General features: G+C 44.5%; 3 protein-coding genes across 3 annotated transcripts; 1 reads left to right on the top strand and 2 right to left on the bottom strand.

Annotated features, from left to right (window-relative positions):
* Window positions 1-1125: 1125 nt before the first annotated feature.
* LOC311004696 (trace amine-associated receptor 13c-like) lies at window positions 1126-7629 on the bottom strand (the record flags this gene model as incomplete). Its single annotated transcript, XM_083996868.1, has 3 exons — window positions 1126-1927; window positions 2299-2482; window positions 7182-7629. 3 exons carry the CDS (start codon window positions 7627-7629, stop codon window positions 1126-1128), a joined length of 1434 nt encoding a protein of 477 aa, XP_083852994.1.
* A 2148-nt stretch (window positions 7630-9777) lies between these two features.
* Window positions 9778-11111, bottom strand: LOC311004695 (trace amine-associated receptor 13c-like; the record flags this gene model as incomplete). Its single annotated transcript, XM_083996867.1, has 2 exons — window positions 9778-10582; window positions 10948-11111. The coding sequence occupies 2 exons, from the start codon at window positions 11109-11111 to the stop codon at window positions 9778-9780; spliced, it is 969 nt and encodes a 322-aa protein (XP_083852993.1).
* Window positions 11112-14048: 2937 nt separating this feature from the next.
* Window positions 14049-15280, top strand: LOC311004694 (trace amine-associated receptor 13c-like; the record flags this gene model as incomplete). Its single annotated transcript, XM_083996866.1, has 2 exons — window positions 14049-14224; window positions 14464-15280. 2 exons carry the CDS (start codon window positions 14049-14051, stop codon window positions 15278-15280), a joined length of 993 nt encoding a protein of 330 aa, XP_083852992.1.
* Between the last annotated feature and the right edge of the window lie 1136 nt (window positions 15281-16416).

The raw sequence follows: 16416 nt of genomic DNA, 5'->3' as shown, positions 1-16416 counted from the left end.
TCTGTGATCTGAAAATGTGTAGAAATGAGATTTGTCTGTGACCTCAGTGTTCCTTTGTCCTGAGCTCAGGCTCACAGGCTCATGCTGCCTGGCTGCAGTACTAGCAGTACCGACCCGGTCCGTGTACGAAGTATAATTCAATTACGTCGTTCACTTTGTACCATGAGAAATGTCGTTTTTACCGGTATTTCCTGTTTGATTGACGTGAGACGTACAACGCAATTCAGCGCACCGAAGTGCCCGCTTGTTCCTTTCTCCAACTTGTACAATGAAAATTGAAAAAGGAAGTCGAGAGCCGGAACCAGCCTTCAAAGTAAAAGCTCCGCGTTTTGATGGCTACAGCAACGGACAATTTAAAAGAAAGAAGAAGAAAAACTCCGAAACGAATTAAATACTTAATTCACAACAAATCGCCTCCTAAACGATTACCATTTACCCCAGTAAAAACGACATTTCTCATGGTACAAAGTGAACGACGTAATTGAATTATACTTAGTACACGGACCGCGGTACTGCTACTGCAGCCAGGCAGTGTGAGCCTGTGAGCCTGAGCTCAGGGCAAAGGAACACTGAGGTCACAGACAAATCTCATTTCTACACATTTTCAGATCACAGATCTGCCGCGGCAGAAGTGTTGCAAAAGTCACGTGTAAAAACACAGCCAATTGAGAGCTCCTGCCTGAGTTGTAAGTGATGACAGACATTTACAGATCTATGTACGCATTTACAGATCGGTTTACACATTTACAGATCTATGTACACTTACAGATCTGTGTTCACATTCACAGATCTTTGCATGCACTTGCAGATTTGTCTTCACTTGCAAATCTGAATACGGACACAGATTTTTTTTACACACACACAGGTCTGAATACACACACACAGATCTGAATACGCACACACAGATCTGAATACACACACACAGATCATATTACACACACACAGATCTGAATACGCACACACAGATCATATTACACACACACAGATCTGAATACGCACACACAGATTGAGATACGCATTTGCAAATAATATTGCAACAATAATAGCTCCATACAGGTTTCAGTCCTTTCTGACAGAAAAGTGATATTTCATTTTATGTGTCCAGATCATGTCAGCAACTCCTCTCTACAGTATGCTGGTGTCACAGGAGTCGGGCTGAAGGATCTTAAATGTGACAATGAGCTTGACAGATTTCATAAACCAGGGGTAACAAAAAGCGTAGATCACCGGGTTCAGACAGGAGTTGAAGTAGAAGAGCCATGACTCTAAGGGGACGGTGGTGACGGTGTTGGGGCCTGCGAGAGAGGAGCAGTAATATGGGCAGAGGCAGGTCAGAAACACCACGACAACAACACCCAGAGTCCTCGCTGCTTTCATCTCAGATTTCTTCACAAACAAAGTCTCTGAACGTTCAAGCGCTGCGATGTGAGAGCGCATGGCGCGAGCCTGAGTCACAGCCACCACAAATATCCTCATGTACAGAACTATGATGACAGTGACAGGACCAACAAAGGTCAGAATAACATCAACAACTCCTGCAATATAGCTAATGACAATCACACACTCTCCGATGCAGGAGTTATACCTGCCCGGCTGTGTGAAGTTCTCCTTCATCACCAAACTGTTGTACAGCAGAGAGCAGAGCCAACACAGACACGTACAGACTGAGACTCCTCTCACTGTCACTTTGTTGGGATAATGCAAAGGGTCACAAATGGCCACGTAGCGGTCGACAGATATCAACACCATGGTTCCTACGGAGGCCGAGGTGATGATGTAATCTAAAACACCGTACAGGGTGCACATGCGGTCGCTGAGGAACCAGCAGCCGTCTGAGAGGAGGATCTGAAAGGACATGAGGAGGCCCACGAAGAAATCTGACACAGCCAGAGAGAGGAGGAGGAGGTTGGTGGGAGTGTGGAGCTGCCTGCATTGAAAGAGGAGCATCATGGGTATTACTGTCTCTACATTATCACATATAACACATATGATCCACATGTAAAAGCAGAAATCAACACTGAAATGTATATCCGAGCAGAAAACACACACACACACACATTTCTACACAATTATACTTAATAAAATAACAGTTTGTGTCTACTTGGAGATGTTTAAAAATGACTTCTTCCTACACTTTCTTGAATTCATAAATAATGTCAAGCTGGGAGTTTTAAAAATTTGAAATGAACAACTTTCACTGTAAAACAATTGAAATCTTTGTATGTGTAACTTCAATGAAATAACATGAGCCATGAACTATGATTATAAGAATTGATCAGCAAAAGCAAATATCTGTGCCTGAAGTGGGAGATGGAAATGATGACCAGCAGGTTGAGAGCTGCAGTGAGCAGAGCGATGGACGACAGCACAGTGTAAACCAGCACGGTCTCGGTGTCGGAGCGCCTCTGCTTCCTACAGGAGGAGTTGAGCAGTTGTGGGAAGCAGAGCTCAGTCTCCTCCATCCTGCTGAGCTGCTGCAGCTCTGTGACCCAACCTCTCACTCATACAGAAGATTTATCTCTCCTCTCAGTGTCAGCCATTTGTTATTCTTTCTCTCTATCATAATGAAGTCCCACCTCTCTGTACAACAGAAGTACAGAGTACACAATTAGAAGGCATTAGCGACTCAGGACAAACTTTCTAATCTTCAGCCCCCTCTTGTCAACTTTCAATCAATAGAGAAAAAAAAATCTGTGTTCACTGTATCAGATATCCACAGTGGCCCTGAGAGGTTAACAAGTGAGAAAACACATGGAAACAGATGAAACACAAGCAAATTCAGAAATAAGCTCCAAGTAGTACAGACAACAGTGGAAGGGAAGGGAATTCACTGGTCCAATGCTCTGAACTTCCGAAGTCATGGTGCATTGCTGTTCATTACCCAAATAAACAAATAAAGTAAAGTAAAGCATGTATTGTGTTGAATATATTTGCAGTGAGTCTTTGTGTTTAGTTGTCTGTCTACATTCTTCTGCTTGTTGTCGTTAGGTTTAGGGTTAGGCATGGCATATCCTGTTGAATGTGCCTGGAGAACCACCACAGAAAGGCAAAGAGATAGATCAGGGGTTCCCAACCACTGGGGCACCAAATGGTTTAAGTGCTTGGCGTGAGCCCCAACTGAACGGTGCATAGTCTGACCATCCACCCGATCATGATTCAGTTCACAGAATATACTCATATGTTCATGGGCACAGATGTTTGTGTGACAGTTGAGGTTCCTGTCACTATGCCTCCAATTGATCATGTGCCCTGGCTACTTGGCAAAGGGGATGTCCCTTTGGGTGACTGGCAAGCGCGCGTGACTCTTACCCGGGAGGTGTGGGTTCAATCTCCGCCCCGGCACTCTTCACCTTGCCACATTCGCAAGCGACAAAATGACACATTCGCGAACAGCACAACACTACTTTCAGTACTATGTTCAGTAAATTACATGTTTGCGAATGTATCATGTAATTTACGAAGGTCTCATGTGTTGCAGTTCATTCAGTAAATGTATGACACAAATGCCTGTGTAGGGCACAACACTACATTAAGTGGTATGTTCAGTGAACGTGAGCCCTCATCTATGGGTGACAGTATGTTTAGTACGGACTAGGGATGGCGACATTCACCGATTCATATCGGTGGTCCGATCCACCCTTTTGCGATGCGACTGCACCGGTATATTTAGGGTGCACTGGATATAATTTATGGGTGAATTTGCGATGCATCTCTTCTAGCCTGTCTGCAAAGCTAAATTCCACCGTTAAATCGAATATTTCATGTTCTGAGGCAACCTGAATGTACCATTGTTTCCTCGGGCACGAACGGACGGAAGCCGGGAGGTGCTCGTAGCAGTTTGTAAACAAAACATTCAAACTGGGCCCCTCTACTCTGGCTCAACTGCGCAGCCTCCCAGTGAAGCACTGGAGCGGTGGGTCGATACTCTGACGTCATGGACAACGGGAGCATCCAGTGTTATGCTGTAACGAGTAGGAGGGCCGGTGTGATGAGCTGGAAAGCGGGTGTTAGCCGCAGTTGCTAGCCGCCACTGCTAGCAGAAGTTAGCGGTGGCGACTAGCATCTGCTGCTGGCATTGGGGACAGCTAGTGGGGCTAGCAGCCCTCCTATTCTGCTGCATGGAGCTTAACCTGAGCTCCATCACTGGCTGGAGAGACAACACAACTTTTCACCCAGACGCATCCTTGTGCACAACAAAACATTTGTGACTTGTCTCTTTTATGTTGGTTTCTGAAGCACTCTGTAAACTTGTGTTTTTAAAGGTGCCCTGTAAATAAAGATATTATTATTATTAACACAAAGCAAAAGACCAAAATACAGGCAGGTCATTGTTGAACTGGTCATTACTAGTGGCGTGGGTAACGGGTGTCTTTATCGACGGGCAGGGCGGGTCTGGATTAGATTTACAGATGATCACGTCAATGGGGAAACTGCATGACACGCCAGGCGCTGCTTTGCTGCACAAGCGTCAAAGCACGCTCATGTGACACATTAAGTTGATAGTTGTGCATAATTTTTGAGACGTATTGATCGCCATAGTACGTGTGTGTGTGTGTGTGTGTGTGTCGACCACCGATGATAGGGGTCGACCACCGATGATAGGGGTAGTTGTAACTGACCGGACCTGATGTACAGCGCCCTACTGACGTGAAGCTTGGTGGAATACCAAGCCATCTGAGGAGGTGTTTGTTCACTCTCCTCTCGATTCCTTCCACTGTTGTCATCGCCACTTCATAAATTGTCAGTAGCCACAGGAATCTTAGTAGCAGTCCATGCTGGAAGAGCCAGGCCTTGAACTTGCCTGGTAGGCCTGAGCTCTCCATCTTCCTTAGCCAATCCTCAGCCTGCTTCTCTGTCATGGAGACACTGCTTCTGTCATTGAGGGATGAATCGTACCATTTGCCAAAACACTTGATTGGACTTTCCTCAATCATTGGTATAGCCTCCCCTTGGACTTGTAGCTGAAACTTGCCTGTTACTTTGCCATTCCTGATCACCATGCTTCTTGACTTCTTCGGTTTGAACGTCATTCGAACCCATGTTGCCACGTCATCGAGTGCTTTCAGAATCCACCTTGCTTGTCCATGGGTTGAGGTTGTTAAGGTGAGGTTGTTAAGGTAAGGTCATCCATAAAGCCTCTTATTGGAGGTTGACGGATGCCAGACTCCATTTTTGGCCCTCTGGATTCCTTCCCTGCAGCTGTTATGAGCAGGTTCATTCCCATTACAAACAAGATGGGGGAGATTGTACAGCCCGTGATGATTCCCTTTTCCAGAACCTGTGTAACGGGTGTGAGTTGTAAATTAAGAATAAAAAATAAGAATAAAAACTGAATGAATGTAGTCTCTTCTGGGGAGCCACTGGCCACAAACAAGCACGAGCAGTAGTTACAACGGAGGATATTTATTAAAACAGGGCTATATTAGAAGCAGGCTGAGGCTATAATAAAAACACAATAAAAGGAGTCCATGGAGTATCGATGACGAGAGGGAGCAGGTGGTAGCAGAGCGCAGTCCAGTTACGGTTCAACTCCAAACTCGTGTCCTCTCTCCTTCAGGTGCATGGGGTCCAGTCCCGGCGCCACCTCCAACTATCATGTAGTACAGAGAATAACCAGTCAATACTCTGGGTTAAAACCGGAGAAACCCCTTTGAAAATAATAAACTAAATCAACGTGCAACTGTAACCCACACATTAAAATGTGTCTGGGCACTATAGGGTTAACTCCGCGAGTGTTTTGCTCTGAACCTGTGGGCACCTGTAGTTACGTCAGAGCCGACCCTCCACTCGGGAGAGTTACGGAAAAAGACGAGACAGAGAAACAAAGAGAGAGACCCCCCATGTGTTAGTGAGATCCAGAGCTTGGAGAAAACCTGTGAAAAAGAGAGGAAAAGTGTGTGAGAGGAGCTGCGGCGTCGGCGAGAGTGTTCGTTCACATTAGCGGAGCAGGATAACTGTTTGTTTACCTTGGAAACTCCGGTGAGTGAAGGCATTGTTTATGTGTAGCTGGCGGCTAGTACGGCGGTCAGCATATGAGACCGTCGGTCAGCTAAGCGGCCATATTAGCATCATTGAGCTTAGTAGAACAAGAGTTAAAACCAGTCGGAGTGTTTTGGAAGCTATACATGCTGAATACACTGAGTATTGTATCGCTATATTGTGGTTGAGTTCATTATTTCACGTTGAAAGCACTGTTGAAAAATGTGTTAAATAAGGTTAAAAAGATGTTACTGTATTATCTAAAAAATGCTCTAATTTCATGGTGAGCGTGGATATGAGGAAATTCATGTCTAAATACTGTTAAAAATCTGATAAATGATTATTTAGAGAAGAACACTGTTAAAAAATAGTAAATTCATGGGGAGATTATCCCTGTTTACATATTTAAAGAAAAGTTAAGTTTACAACTTGATTAATTGATTGAAACTGACAGTAATTCATTTATGGTGATATCATTTTTATTAAAAATGATATAGTAATTTGATTTGTTGTTTGCACAATATGTGTAGACTGGTTTTTCTGTGACCCTGGACCCGAGAGGACGACTTCGATGGCGAGCCGGACCCATGGAGAGAAGATCGGCAATCCCTGCTAGTAGACTGGCCAGCTGCTGCAGGGTTTGCGAAGAAGGATCATCTTGAACACGTTGGATTCCCAGATAAGCACATGAACACACACTTATTCCTACCCGGGTAGTGTACATTAGAAAGACAAGACCAACAACACAAAGAACAGTACCAGTACAACAAGAACTGAACAAAAGAAACTGGACCCAGTGACATTTATTTCTTTTTGAGATTATTTTTATTATTTTATTTTATTTTTAAAAAAGAAAAGAGCTCTATTTTATTTTGTTTGTTATTTTTCTATTCACTGTAAAAGTGGTATTTTCCTGCATTCCTGGAATAAAACTGTCAGTTGTTACTTACCGTACCAAAACTCTCTCTATTACTCCTCAGAACCTAGGTCTTAGTACGCACAATTTTAGCACCTGTGCTACACAACCATAAATAAATAAATCAAAGTCAAACCAAAACAATGGCTACATGCAAAGTAAAGTCCAAAACAAACAATAATAAACAAAATCAAGGGGTTTCTCTGTCTTCCCGTCTGTACAACAAGCGATGATGAGGGGAGTGAAATAAAAGCGGTACTTAGCTCGGAGGAGGGGCAAAGCTCACTTCTACCCCTCCACGTTTCCCGCGATGCGTCTCCCCTGTATCCTGCAGCCGACCAGCGCCGTCTGTGGCTCGCTCCGCCGCTGCATTCTCTCTCGTCCGGCCGTAGGCTGGATCCCGCACTCTTTCCGTCGTCTTGCTCCGTGAGTCGCACCACGCTCTTTGTCTGCTCCTGTCCCGTCTCGTCTCTGCTGTGTTCTTCCCGTCGCTCCCCTTTCACCTGTCCAGACCCTGCCTCCTCTGTTCCTCCGCCAACCGCACACCTGCAGTCTTCCGGATCTCTTCCGGGGCAGTCCTGAATGGCACCAAAAGCCTGTGGAGACAGATTAACAAACAGCGCCCCCCACTGGTCCCACACATGGGCATAGTCACCCTGTGACACCTGCCACTGGGTTATGAAATGGGCGGTCTGGAACCGTAGCTTGAATCCTCCGAAGTAGTTGTTGATCATTCTCCTGATGTGGTGAGGGATATGGTAGTGTTCAATAGCTACGTCGATAAGGTCATGAGGGATTGATCCATATGCATTGGCCAAGTCGAGCCAGACAACTGTTAAGTTTCCCTTCGTCTCCTTGGCCTCCCGGATCAGCTGACTGAGGATGCCTGTGTGTTCCTGACACCCCGAGAAGCCTGGGATACCGCCTTTCTGGACTGATGTAATAATAATAATTCATTTAATTTATATAGCGCTTTTCAATAACCCAAAGACGCTTACAAGGACACAAAAGAAACAGGGTAGAGACATACAGGGGGAGACGAGGGAGAGACAGTACACAGTGACACATTAATGAGCGAGGTGATGGAGAGAGAGAGTTCCAGATGTATCAACGTACTTGTTCTTCACCATGTAAGCGGTCAGCCTCCTTGCCAGGACAGAGAAGAATATCTTGCATTCAACGCTCAGGAGAGAAATGGTCCGGAACTGGCTGATTTCCGACGAGTCCACTTCCTTAGGTACAAAGCACCCTTCTGCTCTCTTCCAGGATGATGGAATTATGCCTTTCGCCGATATCTTCCACAGTTTCCATAACCTGCGGAGAAGCATCGGACATCTTTTATATACCTTATGGGGTATATGGGGCAGATGATGACCGGGCTTTCTGTACAAGGTCCTGGACTTCTCTCCACATTGGCTCTCTGATGTAAAGCTCGTCCTCAGGAGCTATGCTTCCTCCAATCCTTGGGTGTACAACCAAGGCTTGGTCCCTATAAGCGTATCACTGTGGCTCTCTTTTAGGTGCTCTTCCACAGCTGCTTTGGGGCTAGTCAGTCTCCCAGATCTTGCTTCGCCCAACAGGGTTTTGGTGAACCTGTATGGGTGAGCCGTCTCGTAATCCGTGTCCTTGCCATAGCCGTTACCGTTGTGTCCATCCCATTGAGTCTCTCACCCCCCCCCCCCCCCCCCCCCCCTCTCGGGAGACTCTGGGGGTATTGCTCATTGTTCTGTACCAATATGTTGAACAGAGTTGTGTCAGTGACAAAGAAAATTGAAACATGTAATAATATGCTGTATAGGCTAATATGCTGTAATTACCTTTAATTACAAGCTGACAGCATCCGGTGTCAGACAAATCAATTCCTCAAATACCACTTATCATGAAGAAGATAACACTAATAATAACAATGTGCATCTTATAGAGTGTTTCATTAAAACCCTGTCACACAATGTACATACGGAGTCCAGCCCTGATAAAAACATGTTGACCACCATGTCACCAAAATGAATGATTACTAAGAGTTTTATTGGTCCAGAATTCAAAGTCTGTGTCATATGTATCTTTAATGTCTAAATATAAACTATTTTGCTTCTGTGCGATTTATAACTGGTTGAACACGTATAAAACATCCTATTGTTCAGTTCACAATAAGAGACATGTGGTGTGGAATGTATAAGAGTTTTAGCTTTAGGGAAAGACTCCGGCACATGCGAAGCTCAGGTGTGTCCGACCTGTCACACACTGATCTGCTTTATGCAATGTCACGCACAAGCATCACTGAAGCTCAAAGTGCACAAACATGCAAACACACAAAGCAACAGGTGTTTTCTGCACACCAAGAGAGAGCCTGTAGGCCCACAGAAATCACAGACAACAAGCCGGCATCTCTTACAGCCACCACCAGGCAGCTGTTATGATATCATATCATTTGGGTTGTGTACAAAACAGCAGCACAACATATTCCTAATATTAACATTTATTTGTTATTCACATAGCACATTTCTTAGCAAAGTTACAAGGCGCTTGAACAGATTAAGATCAAATAAATACATTGAAAAAGAGAATGACAACAAAAGCAATGAAATAGTAAAATCCATTGACCCACAGTGTTTAGAAATAATAAGATAGAGAATGAATTAGACTTAGGCATTTTTAAAAGTCAGTTTAAATGGGAGTATATGGTGGTCCTACAGTTACTTAGGTTTATTTTTATTGGGGTTGATGTTTATGTGTATATATGTACAGTTGGAAGCTGCTGTATAAGAGACATGTGCAGATGATTTTTGAATTTGTAAATCCGGTAGCATCAACATGTTTCAGTCCTTTCTGACAGAAAAGTGCTATTTCATTTTATGTGTCCAGATCATGTCAGCAACTCCTCTCTACAGTATGCTGGTGTCACAGGAGTCGGGATGAACGATCTTAAATGTGACAATAAGCTTGACAGATTTCATAAACCAGGGGTAACAAAAAGCGTAGATCACCGGGTTCAAACAGGAGTTGAAGTAGAAGAGCCATGACTCTAAGCCGGGGACTGTGGTGACGGTGTTGGGGCCTGCGAGAGAGGAGCAGTAATATGGGCAGAGGCAGGTCAGAAACACCACGACAACAACACCCAGAGTCCTCGCTGCTTTCATCTCAGATTTCTTCGCAAACAAAGTCTCTGAATGTTCAAGTGCTGCGATGTGAGAGCGCATGGCACGAGCCTGAGTCACAGCCACCACAAATATCCTCATGTACAGAACTATGATGACAGTGACAGGACCAACAAAGGTCAGAATAACATCAACAACTCCTGCAATATAGCTAATGACAATCACACACTCTCCGATGCAGGAGTTATACCTGCCCGGCTGTGTGAAGTTCTCCTTCATCACCAAACTGTTGTACAGCAGAGAGCAGAGCCAACACAGACACGTACAGACTGAGACTCCTCTCACTGTCACTATGTTGGGATAATGCAAAGGGTCACAAATGGCCACGTAGCGGTCGACAGATATCAACACCATGGTTCCTACGGAGGCCGAGGTGATGATGTAATCTAAAACACCATACACGGTGCACATGTGATCGCCGAGGAACCAGCAGCCGTCTGAGAGGAGGATCTGAAAGGACATGAGGAGGCCCACGAAGAAATCTGACACAGCCAGAGAGAGGAGGAGGAGGTTTGTGGGAGTGTGGAGCTGCCTGCATTGAAAGAGGAGCATCATGGGTGTTACTGTCTCTACATTATCACATATAACACATATGATCCACATGTAAAAGCAGAAATCAGTACATCCAGCAGAAAACACACCAAACGTTTTTACACTATTACACTTAATGAAACAACAGTTTGTGTCTACTTGGAGATTTACATGGTTAAAAATTACTTCTTCCTTACACTCTCTTTAATTTATAAATAATGTCAAGCTGGGAGTTGAAATGAACAACTTAATTAGGAATTTTCACTGTAAAACAATTTAAATCTTTGTATTGTGTAACTTCAATGAAATAACTTGAACCCTGAACTATGATTATAAGAATTGATCAGCATAAGCAAATATCTGTGCCTGAAGTGGGAGATGGAGATGATGACCAGCAGGTTGAGAGCTGTAGTGAGCAGAGCAATGGACGACAGCACAGTGTAAACCAGCACGGTCTCAGTGTTGGAGCGCCTCTGCTTCCTACAGGAGTAGTTGAGGAGTTGTGGAAAGCAGAGCTTAGTCTCCTCCATCCTGCTGAGCTGCTGCAGCTCTGTGACCCAACCTCTCACTCATACAGAAGATTTATCTCTTCTCTCAGTGTCAGCCATTTATTATTCTTTCTCTCTATCATATTGAAGTCCCACCTCTCTGTACAACAGAAGTACAGAGTACACAATTAGAAGGCATTAGCAACTCACGACAAATTTTCTCATCTTCAGCCCCCTCTTGTCAACTTTCAATCAATAGAGATATCAGATATCCACAGTGGCCCTGAGAGGTCAACAAGTGAGAAAACACATGGAAACAGATGAAACACAAGCAAATTCAGAAATAAGCTCCAAGTAGTAGGCTACAGACAACAGTGGAAGTGGCACACCTGGGGAATTCATTGGTCCAATGCTCTGAACTTCAGAAGTCATGGTGCATTGCTGTATGTTTGTGTTGAATATATTTGCAGTGAGTCTTTGTGTTTAGTTGTCTGTCTACGTTCTTCTGCTTGTTGTCGTTAGGGTTAGGGTTAGGCATGGCAGATCCTGTTGAATGTGCCTGGAGAACCAGCACAGAAAGGCAAACAGATAGATCAGGGGTTCCCAACCACTGGGGCACCGAATCGTTTAAGTGCTTGGCGTGAGCCCGAACTGAACGGTGCATAGTCTGACCATCCACCTGATCATGATTCAGTTCACAAAATATACTCATGTGTTCATGGGCACAGATGTTTGCAAGCGACAAAATGACTCGTTTGCGAACAGCACAACGGTTCCAGGGTGCCATTCCGAAGGGCCGCCACTCCGAACGTTTACTTTAATTTGTCGGAATGCCGACCCTTAATTATTTATGGGAAAAGGGTGAAACCTGAAAGAAAGGGTGCCATTCCGAACCTGAAAAAATCTTGAATGGTTTACGGCACGGAGTAAACAAGCCTAATTGCGGTGGTAGCGTAGTGGTCAGAGCATCTGCTTTTGACGCGGTGGATCAGGGTTCGACTCCCGGGGGAGATACATATTAGCTGCGATTTTATTGGCCTCTACCTAACCTTTTTACTAAACTTAACCAACTCCTTTCTACATTGCCTAAACCTAACCAAAGCACAGAGCAAGGACATTTATTTTCAGCAGGAGTGCCGCGGCTGCATCAGACCATGGATGTAATTCATCAGACTCGCACCTGGGTGAAACTTTGGAGGCGGAGGGGGAGGGGGAGGGGGAGGGGCCGGTCGGGCACTGTCCCCGCGGCGCGTCGTGTCAAGCCGGGCAGGAAGTCAAACCACGAGAGAATCCGGTCAATTTTCAAAATAAAACACATTCGGAACGGCGGCCCCTGGGGAAGTTCGAAATGACGGACCTTCGGGAATTTTCGGACTGGCAGACCGTCGGAATGGCGGTCCTTCGGAATGGCGGTCGCCCCCCCAGCACAACACTACTTTCAGTACTATGTTCAGTAAACCACATGTTCGCGAATGTATCATATAATTTATGAAGGTCTCACGTGTTGCAGTTCATTCAGTAAATGTACGACACAGATGCCTGTGTAGGACACAACACTACATTAAGTGGTATGAACGTGAGCCCTCATCCATGAGTGACAGTATGTTTAGTATGGACTAGGGATGGCGACATTCACCGATTCATATCGGTGGTCCAATACAACCGTTTGCGATGCGACGGCACCGGTATATTTAGGGTGCACTGGATATAATTTAAGGGTGAATTTGCGATGCATCTCTTCTAGCATGTCTGCAGAGGTAAATTCCACCGTTAAATCGAATATTTCATGTTCTGAGGCAACCTGAATGCACCATCGCTTCCTCGGGCACGAACGGATGGAAGCCGGGAGGTGCTCGTTGCAGTTTGTAAACAAAACATTCAAACTGGGCCCCTCTTCTCTGGCTCAACTGCGCAGCCTCCCAGTGAAGCGCTGGAGCGGTGGGTCGATACTCGGACGTCACGGACAACAGGAGCATCGAGTGTTAAGCTGTAAGCCGCTAGCAGAAGTTAGCGGTGGCGGCTAGCATCTTCTGCTAGCATCGGGGACAGCTAGTGGGGCTAGCAGCCCTCCTACTCTGCTGCATGGAGCTTCACCTGAGCTCCATCACTGGCTGGGGAGAAAACACAACTTTTCACCCAGACGCGTCCTTGTGCACAACAAAACATTTGTGACTTGTCTCTTTTATGTTGGTTTCTGAAGCACTTTGTAAACTTGTGTTTTTAAAGGTGCCATGTAAATAAAGATATTATTATTATTAACACAAAGCAAAAGACCAAAATACAGGCAGGTCATTGTTGAACTGGTCATTACTAGTGGCGTGGGTAACGGGTGTCTTTTTCAATGGGCAGGGCGGGTCTGAATTAGATTATTATTATAATTATTATTTACAGATGATCACGGGTTGCAACTGTCTTTACTGATGGGCGGGGCTGACACGGGTTTCCAACATTTGACCCATGGAGGACTCTGCTATGCAGACTTACCACCACACAGGACTAGAAGCCCATACGTGATGATTAAGCTGGATTTCATTTGTATATGTCTAGCATTTATTTTTGAGCAAAAACCTCCAGACTGGTTTGTTCCATAAAAACCAACCAAATATAAAATACATCCCTCAAACTGATACAGAGAGTAAAGCAGAATAGTGGTATGGAGGTAAGAAAACTGATGTGGGCTAGCCGACATGAGTCATCAAGCGTGAACATGCATGTGAACGGGGCACCATTAAGTCAATGGGGAAACTGCATGACACGCCAGTCGCTGCTTTGCTGCACAGGCGTCAAAGCACGCTCATGTGACACATTAAGTTGATAGTTGTGCATGATTTTTGAGACGTATTGATCGCCATAGTACGTGTGTGTGTGTGTGTGGGTGGGGGGTTGGAGGGGGGTATAAATCCCCCTCCGTTTCTGAGAGCTTCAGACGGCTGCAGACAGAGCTCAGCAGCTTATTTGCTCCTCTTTGTGATGATGATGATGATGAAAACCCCAGAAGAAGCTGAGCTCTGCTTTCCACAACTCCTCAACTCCTCCTGCAGAAGGACCATGCGTCCTCACTCTGTGTCTGTGCTCACTTATGTCATACTGTCGTCCATCTCTCTGCTCACTGTGACCCTCAACGTGCTGGTCATCGTCTCCATCTCCCACTTCAAGTACAGACACAAACAGTTATTTCATCAAGTGTAGTTATGTTTGTGTGTTTTGATCTGGTTTTATCTTCGAGTTGTACATTTCATTGCTGATTTCTGCTTTTACCTGTGGATCATATCTGTTATATGTGATAATGTGGAGACAGTTATACCCATATAGCCATATATTTTATCAGTACAGAGCAATATTTTGATGTTCAATCTGCTGTATGTTGTTGTATGTTGCTCTCCTTCTTCTCCAGGCGGCTCCACACTCCCACCAACCTCCTCCTCCTCTCTCTGGCTGTCTCAGATTTCTTCGTGGGCCTCCTCATGTCTTTTCAGATTATCCTCATAGACGGCTGCTGGTTCCTCGGTGACCTCATGTGCAGCCTGTATTATGCCATAGACTACATTATCACATCTGCCTCAATAGGTACCATGGTGCTCATATCTATTGACCGCTATGTGGCCATTTGTGATCCCATGCATTACCCCATCAAAGTCACTCAAAAAAGAGTTCAAGTGTGCATTTGTGTGTGTTGGTTGTGTGCTGCTTTCTGTCACAGTCTGCTGCTGAAAGACAACCTGAAACAACCAGGCAGGTACAACTCCTGCTCTGGAGAGTGTGTGGTTATTATTGATCACGCTGCTGGAGTCGCTGATCTGTTTTTGTCTTTTATTGGTCCTGTCAGTGTCATCATAGTTCTGTACATGAGAGTGTTTGTTGTTGCTGTGTCTCAGGCTCGCGCCATGCGCTCTCACATTGCAGCTGTCACAATCCAGTATTCAGTCAAAGTAACTGCTGTGAAATCTGAGGTGAAAGCAGCGAGGACTCTGGGCATTGTTATAGTTGTGTTTCTGATTTGTCTCTGCCCATATTTTTGTGTTGCACTCACTGGCCAGGACACCTTACTCAATGCTTCATCTGCTTCCTTTGTAATATGTCTGTTCTATTTCAACTCCTGTTTGAACCCTGTCATCTACGCCTTCTTCTATCCCTGGTTTAGAAAGTCCATCAAACTCATTGTGACACTTCAAATATTGAAGCCTGGCTCCTGTGAGGCCAGGATAGCATAGATAGAGTTAAGCAACTGAATCCTGAGATGCATTTAAGTCAAAGTCAAATACACATATACTTATGGATCCTCATTCAAACACTTTTGGTATTTTTAATTCATACCAATATGTTGAACAGAGTTGCGTCAGTAGTACTAGACTATACTCTTTTCTATGTAAAAACAACAAAAAAAGGAATTGTAAGTGTTATAAATAAACATGCACAACAAGACCCTGTGTTTGTATTTGTATTTGCCTTGTTTGTGTATTGTGCATTGTGTATATATAATTCACACAATCTTTTTAAGTAAATGAGGCAAATGTGGAAACTTGTAAAAACCTAATGACCTGATGAACTCTGGTAACACTTTACTTGACAGGTGGGAGCATAGCACATTCATGAGACCTTTAAGGTGTGCGTAATGCATTCACGATGGCTTCAAAAAGCATTCATACATGGGGTTACATTGCTATGGAATAACAAACTGGGATATTATTTTTCAAAATAAAAGTCCCCTAATTGCACCTGGAAATAAAAGAGCAAAATACCCCTATTTAGCATTTAGCAGCCATCGTTAGTTAGGCTATTAAGACATGGATTAAATGTGAAAACAATGTTATGTCATGGAACACATCACACAGCAAATGAATGTATCGTTGTCTGATCAGTTACATCAACAACACCAGAAACTCTACTATGTCCATGAATGTCCATTTGTGAGCCTTCAAAATGTGGGCATCCAGTGGAATATAAACAAACAGCGCTACAATACAAGGTTGTAAAAAGCTGACAGAGGGTTTTGAGAGTCATCAATGCTGCATCGGCACATTTTTCCAGTTAATGGTGCAATTACCTTTATTTCTGCTGTTATTGCAGTATTTCGTGGTGGGAGGTTGACTAAAAACATTATCCCTGCACAGTCTAATTACTGTCATCTAGTTTTTGGAAAATATTTATCTGATCTTTTTGTCCATACCCTGTCTGCATTTGGGTCCAGCCTTCACCCTCAACCCTAACAGAATGACGCAACAAAGAAAGGACCCAGCGGACCATTCGCCTCCTCGCATGATGACACTCTTTGAGTACTTTGCTCACCTGGCTAAAGAAACTGCCAGGAAGACATCATCTGCCACGACTCACCGTCTGGAAGACTCTC

Source organism: Trachurus trachurus, assembly GCF_905171665.1.
Source record: "Trachurus trachurus genome assembly, chromosome: 21".
NCBI lineage: Eukaryota > Metazoa > Chordata > Actinopteri > Carangiformes > Carangidae > Trachurus > Trachurus trachurus.
The sequence above is the reverse complement of the archived record's forward strand: the minus strand, read 5'-3'. Positions and strand labels throughout refer to the sequence as shown.